Source organism: Silene latifolia, chromosome 9 (genome assembly GCF_048544455.1).
Source record: "Silene latifolia isolate original U9 population chromosome 9, ASM4854445v1, whole genome shotgun sequence".
Lineage (NCBI taxonomy): Eukaryota > Viridiplantae > Streptophyta > Magnoliopsida > Caryophyllales > Caryophyllaceae > Silene > Silene latifolia.
The window spans coordinates 926555-941684 of NC_133534.1; the positions used below are offsets into that span (position 1 = coordinate 926555).

General features: G+C 33.9%; 2 protein-coding genes across 2 annotated transcripts; both read left to right on the forward strand.

Moving 5' to 3' along the window:
- On the forward strand, positions 1-8187 carry LOC141598597 (GDSL esterase/lipase At3g26430-like). Its single transcript, XM_074418291.1, has 5 exons — positions 1-323; positions 1220-1429; positions 4263-4432; positions 6774-7044; positions 7701-8187. The coding sequence occupies exons 1-5, from the start codon at positions 68-70 to the stop codon at positions 7961-7963; spliced, it is 1170 nt and encodes a 389-aa protein (XP_074274392.1). The 5' UTR covers positions 1-67; the 3' UTR covers positions 7964-8187.
- Positions 8188-10142: 1955 nt separating this feature from the next.
- Positions 10143-13668, forward strand: LOC141598598 (GDSL esterase/lipase At3g26430-like). The gene is made up of 5 exons (XM_074418292.1): positions 10143-10506; positions 11497-11706; positions 11788-11957; positions 12764-13034; positions 13183-13668. Exons 1-5 carry the CDS (start codon positions 10233-10235, stop codon positions 13452-13454), a joined length of 1197 nt encoding a protein of 398 aa, XP_074274393.1. The 5' UTR covers positions 10143-10232; the 3' UTR covers positions 13455-13668.
- Positions 13669-15130: the final 1462 nt, after the last annotated feature.

Consider the following 15130-nt stretch of genomic DNA (forward strand, 5'->3'; position numbering starts at 1 on the left):
TCCCTACATCACTACACACAATAAATCAAACTTTATATCCTCCTCTTTTATCCATCACTTCTACATTATGAATACATTTGATAATAATATAATAATATTAACACTAATCATAATAATATTTGCTATTCATCAAGTACCTAGTAACGCAATACTAGAAAATGATGAATGCAAATTTCCAGCCATATTTAACTTTGGTGACTCGAATTCCGACACCGGTGGTTTATCGGCCGCCTTTGGACAGGCCGGTGCCCCGGCCGGTGAAACCTTCTTCCACTCCCCGGCTGGGCGATACTGTGACGGCCGCCTCGTCATCGATTTTATTGGTAATTTATCTCACTCACTCATTTGCTTACACATTTTTAAATGACTATTTCCTAATAAGCAATAGAGTACGTAGGATAATATCATTGTTTTTTTTTCTTTTTCTTTTGTGTGTACCTATAATTTAATTTTTTATAGCATTATCCGTTTTAATTACCTCACTAATTCTGTTCCATAATTTCAAATATTTTGTACAATTACGATTATTAACCATTTCATTTTTAAATCTTAATTACACGACCTTGTTAATTTCAAATATTTTGTACATGCAAATTAAACGGCCTTTCTTAATTCGCTAAATTATCATTTAAAATAAAATAACGTTACCCAGTGATACTGATCGACCAGTACTTTATTTCACGATAAATTATCTTAGAAAAAAATTAAAATTATATAATATCTTTATTGTTTGTCTTCATAATGTCATCAACATGTTTATGCGTGACAACGTTGGTGGATCTCGTCCTTTTGCATATAGTCTAGTCTATAGGTCCACATTTTGGAATAACCCGTGGCTACAATAATCAAACATAAACACAAATGACATACGGCTCTTCTCTCCCTTTACTTGGTCATTCCGTCTCGGTTATTTGTTCATCCTTAATTAAAATATATCTTACAAAACAATATAAAAAATAAATTAATGATTGGAATAAAGGGATGAGTACATGTTATCAGACATGTTAATAGGTAAATACTCGAGTAATTATTTTCACATAAAACATCGTCTCATACAAGATACATTGCGAATTTTGTAGTCCAATAACCTATATACCATGATATTAATTAAATATAGTCTTTTATAAAGTGGTTCCTAGCAGAAATTATGATTATTAAATAAATCGGTTTTACAATATACTTGCCTAATAATTATGTACTTTCGATTGATTTCTAATAGCTCAAAGCTTGGGACTACCTTACTTGAGCGCATTCCTGGATGCGGTCGGATCCAACTTTAGCCATGGAGCCAACTTTGCAACAGCCGGTTCAACCATTCGACCCCAAAACACCACTCTCCATCAAAGTGGTTTTAGCCCTATTTCCTTGAACGTTCAAAATTACGAGTTCAATGATTTTCATCGACGATCCCAAATTTTCCGACTTAAAGGTCAGTTCTTCCTATCGTACTTTCTATCAATGATTTCTTTCTTGTAAGGCGGTTTTATATATGGGGACAAACCTAAGTAGCAAGTTAGCAACACCATTTGTATCGTGTTTCAGTACTACACTCCTCACATATAGTAATACATTACTGTTAGAAAACGAAGATTTTTAAAATAACATTTTACATTATATTATATGTGAGACAGAATTAATAAGTTTAATTCATTTCAGTTCAGTTTCAGTCAGTTATATTCAGCTCATCTTTTATAAAATTAACTCTTATTACTTCAATTGCATTGAGTTCACCTCAACTCCATTTTTTTCAGTTCAGCTTGTTTTAGTTGAAAAGAACAAGAACTCACATATAGTAATGCATTATTGTTAGAAAACGAGGATTTTCAAAATAACATTTTATATTATATTATATTATATGTGAGATAAACTTATTAAGTTTAGTTCATTATTTCAGTTCAGTTTTAGTCAGTTCTATTAAGCTTATCTTTTATAAAATTAACTCTTAATTTAGCTGCATTCAGTTCACCTCAACTCCATTTAATTTAGTTTAGCTTGTTTCAGCTGAAAAGAACAAGGTCTCACATATAGTAATGCATTACTGTTAGAAAACGGGGATTTTCAAAATAACATTTCACATTATATTATTTGTGAGACAAACTTACACTACTACGGATACAGGCTATAACAACGGTCAAAAACCGTTGTTATATAAAAAAGCGGACGTTGTTAAAGCGTCCGTTATAGAAGGTTTTAACAACGGTTAGTTTTCATACGGAAACCGTTGTTAAAACTATTAACAACGGTTTTAAATATAAAAACCCGTTGTGGAAAGTGTGACTCAATTTTGGGGTGAAAGTTATAACAACGGGTTTTAATATACAAACCCGTTGTTATAACTAAAGACAACGGGTTGTTTGTAAATAACCGTTGTTGTTTGTTCTTAAAAAATAAAAAAAAAATTAAATTAAATATTACTAGCTATAAATATTAAAGCATCCTTTACCAACATATTAAAGCATCCTTTACTAACATTCATTAATTGAAACAACATGGCAATGAACCCTAATTTTATCAACAACGAAGAATGGCTTACACAAACGATTGAAGATGATGGGAAGGTTCTCGCGGAAGCTTCCCGCCGATCAACACCCATTAATCAAAGCATCCCTTGAACATCAACGGAATTATTGGATTAAGAGGCGTGAAGCGATCCGCTTGTCAACAAAGCCTCATCATCATCATCATCTTCATACCCTAGTCGGCTCGACTGTTACTCGCAACTTGGTTGCAACCAGAGATATGTTGAGTTGTACTCTTCCAACCTTATCTCCACATGCAAGTCGTGTCCTTGCATATATTCAATCTGTTATTGCAAAATATGAAGCCAATGACCCGAAGTTAGCGGTATACCAGAGTGGCGTGATTGGTGGCGGGTTGAGAAGCGCTTTTTACGCTTAACCGGTTGTTCCGCTTATTATACATCTTTTGATTTCGATAATTCTTGTAATGTATTTGGTTTAAAATTAAATGAAATGATCATTTTGAAAGTGTTGAGTTATGCTTGTTTGATTTGCTTCCATTTTTTCAACTCCATAGATCTATCATTCATCATCAAGATCTGATTATGGCACAACTTCCTAACATATATGGCACAACTTCCTAACATATATATTAATTAAAAAACAACTCAACCCACACATTAGTATAAATACATTGCATTATCTCAACTAACATGCATTTCCATTATCTCAATATATTCTCCAAACCCTAATCTTGCTAAAACATGCTCGATCCGTCTCAAGGACGCCAAAGAAGATGGAAATGAAATAATTAGAAACACATACATGGAAATGAAATAATTAGCGGTCTTTGAACGGAACCTAATGGTCGATAAAAACACATACATTGAAATGAAATAATTAGAACAATAAAATAATGACGATGAAACAAACTCGATAATTACGAACGTACGTAAAGAGACGATGAAATCAAAAGTGACGGCGAGAAGATAAAGCGACGATGAGAAAGAGAGAAAGAGACGATGAGAAAGTGTGTGTTTTGTGTTTGTGTTTGGTTAGCTTTTTGGTTTGTGTTTGTGTATTAAGGTTTGTGTTTTGTGGGTGCAGCAGACTTGTGTTTGTGTGGTTTATAGTATGGAAGGTATTGACAACGGTTATTAAACAACAACCGTTGTGAAATATGTTTTGACAACGGTTATAAAAAACACCCGTTGTTAAATAAGTTTTAACAACGGGTTTCAAAAATAACCGTTGTGATTACTTTTCGCTAAATTTGCGCCAATTTTGCGCCAAATTATTAACAACGGTTGTGCATGGGTGACCCGTTGTTAAAACTAATAACAACGGTTTTTATAACCATACCCGTTGTAATTTATTTTAGTAAAATTCGCGCCATACATTCTACAACGTCTATTGTGATTTTCGTGAATAATCGTTGTTAAAGGGGCGTTGTAGTTGCCTGGATTTGTAGTAGTGTTAATAAGTTTAGTTCATTTTAATTCAATTTCGGTCAGTTCTATTCAGCTCATTTTTCACAAAATTAACTCTTAATTCATCTGCATTCAATTTACCTCAACTTCATTTAATTTAGTTCAGCTTGTTTCAGTAAAAAAAAACAAGGTCTCACATATAATAATGCATTACTGTTAGAAAATGAGGATCTTCACAATAACATTTTACATTATATTATACTATGTGAGTATGATGATACCGAGCTATTGTAGATAATAGTACGAAGTATATAACAGTTATAATCGAGATGTGTTTACATAATTTTTAATTGGAAAATTGTGTTTGAAACAGGACAAGTTTTCAAGGAATTGTTACCAAAGGGAGAGTATTTCTCGGAGGCCTTGTATACATTTGATATAGGTCAAAATGATTTAACTGCCGGACTTTTTCTCAATTTGTCTACCGATCAAGTTAAAGATAACGTCCCCGACATACTAAATCAATTCACTACCGTCATCAAGGTACGTACGTAAATCAATACATACATTCACCCTCCGTCTCAATCCTTTATTTACCCTTTTTATTCTTCGTTAAAGAGCTATCATGCACAATTACTATTTTGATGCCACACGCCCACACTAGTAAAACTTTCGGCCTAATACAACTAGAGGCGGACCCAGGATTTTTTATTTGGTGTAGCAATAATAACACGCTAACTATATTTTTGGCACGGGAGATATACATGTATGTTTCATTTGTTTTGTACTTTGTTCAATTAAAAATAAGTAAACTATGAGACGTTTGATCCCAAAAGCTATAATATTTCCTAGTTGCTCAAAATATTATGTTGTTAATTGTGATTTGAATATAACAAATAAGATCGAAGTTGTCGATATTTTTCCCAAATTCATTCATTTTTCTTTATTTTGAGATTTTTATAAGAACAAGTTCAAAATAATCAATAAGAAATACAAATATAAATCTTAATCATATACGAGTTGTATGGATATAACAAAAGAGGCCATGATAATATCTTCTAATTTCCCCAATAAGGGATTTTTAATCTATCATTCCGTCTTTATTTTTTCTTTACAACTCATCTCCTATAAAACTGTCCTATAACATAGGACTGGTCCAAAAGGAGAGAAGTCCAATTATAAAATTTAATTTCATTTATATTTTAATTTTATTTTAACAACTCGGTATTTTAAGATGAAAACTAACACATTTAAATATACAAGTTATTAATCTAAAATTTTAGGTCATCAAAATAAAATATTTTTATACAAATTTATTGAGTAATCTATTTAGACTTTTGATTAATGGAGTAGTCTTATGAGTAAAATGGTCTTATAAAACAATTTGTATTATTATTGTTAGTTCATTAGGAAAGACGATTAAAAAGAACTACTTCACATTTCATAATTAATGAAAAATCTTGATAAATGCACATTATTATGTCTTACAATTATTATGGAAAATAGTGTATTATGGGAATTAGTGTGGTGGAAAGACTAAAGAGCATACAAGTTTAGTCTTGCTTAAAACGGGTCGGATTTTAAGACGGGTAGTTGTGTGAGAGGAAATGGGTAGAGGGGACAAAGGTGGGACCCTCCATGTGCTTCTCCACTCACCCTAAATGGGTATTTTGTGAGAGAATATGGTATCCGTCTTATTAATAAGACGGATACCTTGGTCTGAAATAAGAATTGGGGCAAGTTTAATGAGGAGAGAACGAGACTATGAACAATTAATGGTGCAGCATAAATGAATTTACTTAACCAAATTTTTTAGTTTGGTGTAGCAATTGCTACACCTTAGTTATGAGTGGGTCCGCCCCATACAACATGTCACAATGAGTAGGGGTGTTCATTGGTCCGGGACCGAACCAAACTCTCTGAACCAAAGACCAAATAAGGGTTAAGAGGTGGACCGAGTACCGGACCATATTAATATTGGCCCGGTCCGGTCTGAACCATAAAAACACGTGGACCGGACCGGACCAAATGGACCAAAGTGGACCAAATATTATTGTCATTGACATGTTTTAGCATATAAAACTAGAACTCGAGAAATTCGTAATGATCTAAATAAACAACATTATTTTCTTACGAGATTTAACTACATAATTACACATCTTATAATACGTGTAAATAAAGTAGAAAATAAAATCAATAATATTACAAATTTAAAAAATCTTTTATTACATAACTTCGGTCCATGGCCCGGTCCGCGGTCTATTCGGGTTGGTCCAGGACCGGATCGAAGACCAAAATAGCGTAAATAGGTGGACCGTGGACCGGACCAAACAAAATTCGGTCCGGTCTGGTCTGAACCAAATGGTCCGGTCCGGTCTGGTCTTTGGTCCAGACCACTGAGTGAACAGCCCTAACAATGAGTCTTGCAACTATTAACTCACACATGCAACTTATCATTTTGCATTAATACTTCTGTAAGACGGCCTTATACAAATTTATTGTTAAACAGGTTTTTAATATCTATTTTTACTCATTAATATGATTACATTTGCATTCGTTTGTCATTATCCTTTTATTAAACCGTCTTACATCAGACCAAGACCCCGAACTAGCTGAACTAAACTGCACTGAATAGTGATTAGAGCTAAACTGAATATTTCAGTCCAGTTCATCTCTTAACAAATTAATTCTTACTTTAGCTTTATTCAGTTCGGCAGCTCCATTCATTTCAGTTAAGTTCAGCCAACTTCTATAGCTGAAAAGAATAGAGTCTAGAGTTGAAATTAGCTGAAATAAATTAGAAAAAAACGACCTTTGCTATTCCGATTTTTACCACTAGACTAAAACATCTTCGATCTTACGATACTTTTTTGTCCATCCACAGAACATATATGATCAAGGAGGGAGGTACTTTTGGATACACAATACAGGACCAGTAGGGTGCCTACCATACGTGATGGAGAGACTACCAATAAAAGCAAGCCAAGTTGATAAAATAGGATGTGCAAACCCATTCAATGATTTGGCCCAATTCTTTAACAAAAAGTTAAAGGAAAGTGTGGTCCTTTTGAGAAAAGAGTTACCGCATGCGGCCTTCACTTATGTTGATGTCTACTCGGTTAAGTATGACCTTCTTAGTCATGCTAGGAAGTATGGTATGTCTTTGTCTTGTCTCTTTCAATAATTCATCATTGGATCATGTGCATCACTTTTTTTAGGTTTGAACCGGGTACATATCTTTTATAGTTGAACCGTTTTGGTTCAAACACGGGAAAAACCAGGCCTAAAGGGTTCTGATCTTAGTCTCCTCTTAACTGGTTCAGTCTTTAATTTTGGAGTTAGAGGTCTCTGAGTTCTTTCGGTACGGTCGAGTTCCAGACTAGTAAACACCCTTAAATGTAATTATGTAACCCCTTCATTTCGATCAACAACTTATGATTACTTGATTACAACGAAAAGTGTTAATACTCGAAGATTAAGATGGTGATAACTGGAAAACAACATAATGGTCTTTAAATCATTTTCTTAATAAATCAATCAAATTTGTACATTATCTATGAATAAAAATTTTAAAACAATATATTTTCGATTTTTCATGTGGCGAGCATTTTATGTATAACCTCATTTTTCAATTTTCACGTAAAACATTTCATTTTCTTACCTAAAAATGTAATTTATGCCTCGTGTAGTCGTGGATATAAACACGTATTCTATCTATTCATATAAAATTTAGGACTAACGTCTTTTCTTTTAATGATGATTTCATAACTTTTCGGCTTTTAATTTTGATTTTTATTGATATTTGGTGAAGGTTTTGGGAACCCACTAAGGGCATGTTGTGGGCACGGAGGAAAGTACAATTATAACAGGAACGTTGGTTGCGGAGGGAAGATAACAATAAAAGGTAAACAAGTTTTGATAGGAAAATCATGTAAAGATCTTTCAATTGCCGTCAATTGGGATGGAGTTCACTACACCGAGGCCGCAAACAAATGGGTTTTTGATCGGATTGTTAACGGGTCGTATTCGGATCCTCCTCTTCCCTTGAAGATGGCTTGCTATAACAAACTTTGATTAGCATTACGGAGTACCAGTATTATGTATTGAAAACTTGTCAATTATAATTGTAAGCTTTTGCTGTTTGTAAGTTTTAATGTCAATCCTACATTGATTGATCATATATTAGTGTGTATCCTATGTAAATGCACGGTTTTTTAGATTGTCATGTATTGAGAATTTAACAATTAGAGCTAATAGTGTTTAAATATACTTTGAATTAAATGTTTAAAATCTACAAATGTTTGTTTGTAATATTAAAAGTTAAAATGGAGAAAATTTGACATTTTTACTCTATATAAATTGACCGTGTAACTGAACTATTTTTGTCAAATAAGTTATTTATTTGAAAAAAAAGTTCTACATTAAATGAAACAACTTATGATTATTCACACGCGTTTAAAGCCTAATGAAACATATAACTATTCTTGTAATTTTGTTACAATATACAAAATAACAAATAAAGGTAAAATGTAAAATACATGTATTGAAAATATGAAATAATAAGAATAAAATACATAAGGCCCATTTATGAAAAGTTGCGATATTTGATAAAATATTGTGACATATATATTTGTTTATATATTATATATTGATTATATATTAGGCTCAATATATTTTTAGAATATCCACTAAAAAGTAAACCCAATTTCTAATTAAGAGTGTTTAGCCGAGAAAACTTCTAGTTTTCTTATTATTTTAATAGATAGGAGATGAAGTTATTACGTGAAGGGAAATGAGATAGCGACACCCGGTGTTACTCAGTTTGTGTAACACCCATAGCATAATCGTAATTTACTTCATATTTATGGTTTTTAAAAAAAAATTAAAATCTGAAGTTTATTAATATACAAAAGGGTATTATTGGAAATTTATGTCAAGTAAGATCTACCTAACTGAATACTAAAAATAAGGAGCCTAACTAAATTGGATTTTATATAAGTGCGAGTGCGACACTACGAGGTATGTTAATTTCCTCTCGATCTATTTGGAGTCATCAATGGCGTGGTACTTTATATTTGAAAAATCAATTTGTAAAGCAAAATTGACATGTGGTGCACTAGTTTAAGTATGAATGTGAGTGGGTGAAGTATGAATAATGTGTATGGCATCGTCTGGCAGTATGAATATGGCATGGTTCGTTTTACATTACTAGTTCATCATTTGTTTAAATTGCAGTCATTAGCAATTGCATAAAGTCCTAATAAGCTATCAACTAAGCTGTGAATTATATTAATCGCATCCGCTGAATTTCACTAGTCGTGACTCGTGGATGAAAATGTGTTTGATTATTTCTATAATTATCAATATCGTTTCAATAATTACTTATTGTGTCTTCAAACTTCTACCATATTTTATAAATGTAAAGTTTAATTACATATTCACCCTTTGAGTTTTTGGCGCAAAATCTAGATGTTGAAATTATCTTTACATTATTTTTATTATTTTAATTATGGTGTTACTCAAATTCGGTAACACCGGGTGTCGCCCTAGCACTCTCCTTACGTGAACAACTATGAGCTTTGACTTATGCCTAATAGCAATTAAAGGTAAGTAAATGTTTTGGGACAAGGGAGTGATAATCACTAATTCACTAGTGCTACTTCACTAGTGACGTCAAGACACGAAATAAAGTCCTAGTACACGTGTCTTATTTGAAATTTCCATTTATTTTTGTGAGAATCAAAATGTTACAACTAGATGTGGCCAACAACATGGGCCAATCCAGCCCGGTAATGCCGTCGGGTAACCTTTTTGCCTGACTGCCATAAGCCTGTACATTGCCCGATCCAATTCAGGCCCTGGAAAATTCATTTCGGTATGCCGAGTACGTTAAAAAACGCAAAAAAAAATTATAATTACGCTTCTCGGGCCGAGTTTAAGCTTGGTGCATGCATTTGGACACTAGTCGGGCCGGTTGGCAAGAGGAATCCAACCCATGGCCAAGTCTAGTTACAACCCAACTACTAAGTACGTTCATGGGTCATCCTATATTCCTATTAACACGACTTGGAAAATAAGCTCGATCCTAAATTGGCCAACCGTTTATCAGTTGGACACGAAATAAACCCAAACTCAACCCAATAATTAAGTTCCAAGTTCACATTTGATCACCTCGGCCATCCATCCCCACCAACTTACTTTCGAGTCGACTTTGATTATTGTAACATAAAAAATAAAAATAAAAATAAATAAATAAATAATTATCACTAGCCAACGGGTCATATTTGACTCTCATTTGTCTCCTCCTCTCTACTAAACTCGAAACTTACTCAAGCAGTACAAGATGAAATCTAGTTACTTTCGGCCACCAGCCAAATTAACGACACTTCTATTTTTCGTAACTGTCAATCTATGTTTCCTACATACCACATCGGAAAGCGTCGATAATAAAGCGCAAGAATGCGATTTTCCAGCAATCTTCAATTTTGGCGACTCAAATTCCGACACAGGCGGTCTGACCGCTGTTTACGGTCCGGCTCAACCTCCTAATGGTGAAACTTTCTTTGGTGGTTCGGCCGGCCGGTTTTGCGATGGCCGTCTTGTTATTGATTTTCTAGGTATTATTTTATTTCTTCTAAATATAATTGATACGTATTTGATTATCCTTTTGATATTACCGTTGACTAAATAAAACGATCGTATGTCTTTCTAGGTACTCCGTATTATTTTATTTCTTCTAAATATAATTGATACGTAGAAGTCCAATACTTGCTATGTTCTAGTTAATAATTTACGTTTACTTTATTTTAACGAGTATAGAAGAGAGTAAAGTCTGAATTGAAGTGGCTACTTGATCTTTACTGGTTAGATGTAAGTCTGAGTATGTTTTAGTCAATAATTTACTCTATATTTTAATTTATAGAGTAGAATATAGGTGAATTGTTCAGCTAAGTCATGAATTGAAGTAGTTACTGCCTTATTGACTAGATATATGAATCTACGAAAATGCGATTAAATCAGTTTAACTAACTCCATTAGTTAACTAAGGTTAATTTTAGCTTTTAATTGATCAAATGATATTTGATTGTGATAGACCGATCGATATAACTTCTTTAAAATGAGTCAATAAAAATCGTTCCTTGAAAACAAGTGCCACAAATGTTACATTGCAAGTTTGCAACTATATACATCTAGCAAACAGAAAAAAAAGAAAAATCACAATTCTAGAATAAGACGGTCACAAAAAAAAAAAAAAAGAGTTATATTTATCAACAATAGAGTGATATTTAAACAAATGGATCGTTTTAGGTGTGAAACCGTCTTACAGTGTGATTACTGATTGCTAATTTGACAGTTGCTCTGCCACAAATGTCTAAAATTATGTCGCGATTTTTGAGTAATATAGTAAAATGGCCTTGGCAAATACAGGCATTCGGATTATAATTTAAGGCGAAAAAACGAATATTTGAAGTAGGTTACTACGTACTCCGTACTATTTTTGGAGTTGAGATCACCTGTCCCACATTTGTGTCCAATCTTGTTTAGTAGTGGTTGTTTGTTGATGCTTAGTTATTAACAAAAAAGTGTATTTTTTGGGAATTTTGCAGCTGGAAGTTTAGGATTACCATATCTAAATGCATACTTAAATTCGGTTGGATCAAACTTTAGTCATGGAGTCAATTTCGCGACAGCAGGTTCTACAGTCCGACCTCAAAACACCACAAAATCTCAAAGCGGATACAGTCCTATCTCTCTCGATGTACAGTTTGCTGAATTCTCTGAATTTTGGAAAACATCTCAAGTAGTCCGTAATAAAGGTATATCAGCTACTGTCAACTCCTGTAATATTGCTGAATTTTTTTCGAGTTCTTGAAGAAGTTTATTGTCGTATGATGTAGGAGGAGTTTTCGAGGGTCTGCTACCAAAGGAAGATTACTTTGCAAGTGCTGTATACACCTTTGACATCGGCCAAAATGACCTCACTGCTGGTTACAAACTTAATATGACTACTGAACAAGTTAAGGCCTATGTTCCTGATGTTGTCACGCAGTTGGCCACAGTCGTAAGGGTATGATCATCAAACCCTTATTTCGCATTACATTTAGGCCTTGTTTGGATAGGAATAAAGGAGGGAAAAGAACGGGAGGGGGAAGGAGGGAAGAGAAGGGAAGGGAAGGGGAGGGGAGGGGAGGGAGAATGGAGGAGATGATTTTCCCTCCAAATCTTGCCTATATTGGTGGGGAAATAATTTGCCTTGTAGGAGTGAAATGGAGGGATGCATTTTCCCTCCCCTCCAAATCCCTCTCCCTTCATTTTGCTAACCAAACAATGGATTTCTCATCCTTCCAATTCCCTCCCCTTCCTTTCCCTCCAAATCAATCAATCCAAACACACCACCTGGGTGTGTTTGGATAGCAAAAGTGGAGGGAAAGGAAGGGGAGGGAGAAGGAGGGAAGAGAAAGGGATGGAAGGGAAGGGGAGGGAGAATGGAGGAGATCATTTTCCCTCCAAATCTTGCCTTTGTTGGAGAGGAAATAATTTGACTTGGAGGAGGGAAATGGAGGGATCCATTTTCCCTCCCCTAAAAATCCCTTCACCTCCATTTTACTAACCAAACAAAGGATTTATCATCCCTCCCTTTCCCTCCAAATCCTCCTATCCAAACACCCCCTAAGTTTCACAAAAAAATTGGATTAGATTGTCTATATAAACATTGATCATAAACAGACTTGGACGGTTAGACGATGTTACTGAAATCTTGATTTTTTTTTCCTTTCGGTGGAAGGACAGTTTAACACTGACGGGTTTGATCCCAAATCACGAGTATTACAGTTTTCCTACGGATTAAACTGGATGAATGTTGCTGTGTTGCAGGGTGTGTATGCACAAGGCGGAAGGACATTCTGGGTTCATAACACAGGACCATTGGGATGCCTTGCATACATTTTAGACGTCTATCCTCTCACCGCTGCACAAGTTAACAAGTTTGGATGCGCGATCCCATTTAACGAGGTAGCCCAATACTATAATGCTCAACTCAAGGAAACTGTAGATCAGCTCAGGAAGGATCTTCCTTTGGCTGCATTCACCTATGTAGATATGTACTCTATCAAGTATACACTTATCACTCATGCCAAAGAACTTGGTAAGCCTAAACTTTTCTGACTCGGAAATTAATTATCATAATTTACAGCAAATTTCATAGTCGGGTTAAAAAAACAGTGTTCTAGTCCTTCTAGGTTGGTAAAATGTGCATCAAGGCCTGTATTTTTTTTTTCCTGAAAATTTTGCAGGATTCGAGGAACCTTTAGTAGCATGTTGTGGCCATGGAGGGAAATACAACTTCAACAACGCAATGCGATGTGGAAGCACAAAGATTGTAGATGGCAAAGAGATTGTGATTGCGAAGTCATGTAAGAATCCATCAGTGAAGGTGATTTGGGATGGGATTCATTATACTGAGGCAGCTAATAAGTGGATATTTAATCAGATTTTAAACAATGTGTCTTACTTAGACCCGCCCGTTTCTTTTAATCGAGCTTGTCATATATTCGGTCATCTTTGAGATAGGAAACAATAGTGGGACAGGTGATCTCAACTCCCTCAGACATACACATGATTGTTAATGGGTCGGGTCATTTCGAAATCCACCTTTTCCATGGAGATGGCTTGCTATAGAAACTTTGACTAGCATTATATTGTATTGACTTTGTTAATTTTGGTGCTGGTGGGTTTCGAACCCAGGTTATGAGTACTTAACTAAATTAGTTGATATCTGCATAAATAGCCGTAATAAGCTGTACATAATGGCGATCAACGAGTAATTATATTCAGAGGCATCTTAAAAAAAATGGAGGTCTGGTGCAACACAAAAAAATGAGGCCCCAAATTTGAATGTACAAGTGTATTATACTTCGAGATTTGTATTGAATTTCATCAATAAAACTTGTAAATTCGGTGACCAAAATCGAAGGCCCAATTCCGCCGTTTGTGATTGCCCAAGGGTCTTAGACGCCTCCGATTATGTTAAAACTTAAAAGCAAGATGTTGTATTTAGAGCAAGTAGTATGTATTCACTTATATGCATATAACATTAATCAAAAGTAAATAAATAAATATGATGGAAAAAGTAAATTAATAGACAAACAAAATGAATAAATCTTGGAAACGATCCAATTTTATTATTTCGATATTATAGTATATTAAATTACATCGATAAATTTATCAATCGACTGTCAGTTTCAGTTTTGCCAGACTAACTTTTTATAATAAGTTTTACCGTCACAACTAAAATATATACCATCGGATTTAGCCTTCCAATAATAATCCCATCCTTCTTCGAGACGGCCATATTTAGCTATTTCACTTTGATGACCATGAAAAACATCGTAAATTCGAGTTTTTTTATTTTCCCAATTTACCTTACACGAGTAACTCGTAATTCCAACGACATAGTATTTGAAAGTCCAAACGTGACCTCCACCTTTGGTGATTGATTTTTCACCTTTATCACCATCTCCGGTGTCGCAACTCACCTTTAGCGGGTTCGATTCGTCGTCTAGATGGTTAGTCACGTGAATGTTCACCGGGTTAGCGGAGATTTCAGCAATGCATGAGAACGTAATTAGTAGGGAAAACATAAGGGTAATTGTCATATTATAAGTATTAGTTGCCATGAGCTTAGGATATTTAATCAATTTTTTACTCTTTAATTTGTTTTATGATAAAGGTAAGAGTTGTAGGTACGTATATATATAGTGTGATAACTACTCTACCTTTTTATTTATAAAAATAATAAATGTAAACCATTTTATGATTTTATATTTAGGAAGATCTATATGAGCAAAGTTTCATGATCTTCCCAAGTGCAAAAGACTATGTCCAAATTTATGGGAAAAAAGGAACACGCATCTGATGTATTACGTCAAAATTTTTAGTTTTTGAGTTTCTATGTATTTTTTTTCTAGGCATTTAGTGTTTATAAATGACATTTTAATTTTTTGACGTCAAAACTCAAATTAAACTCAATTTATATGTATACTTTTTGAGTTATAGTGTAATTTTTTAGTTTAATGTTTAAATGAACGAGTTCGGAAACATCATAGTAAAATTCAAAGTTTTAAAAACAATACCTAAAAACTTTTAAAGAAAACTCAGAAACTACTCAAATCAAATGTAATATATCTGATATATAATCTATGAACTGAAATTTATGTAATTATTAAATGGGTAGATCTTGGT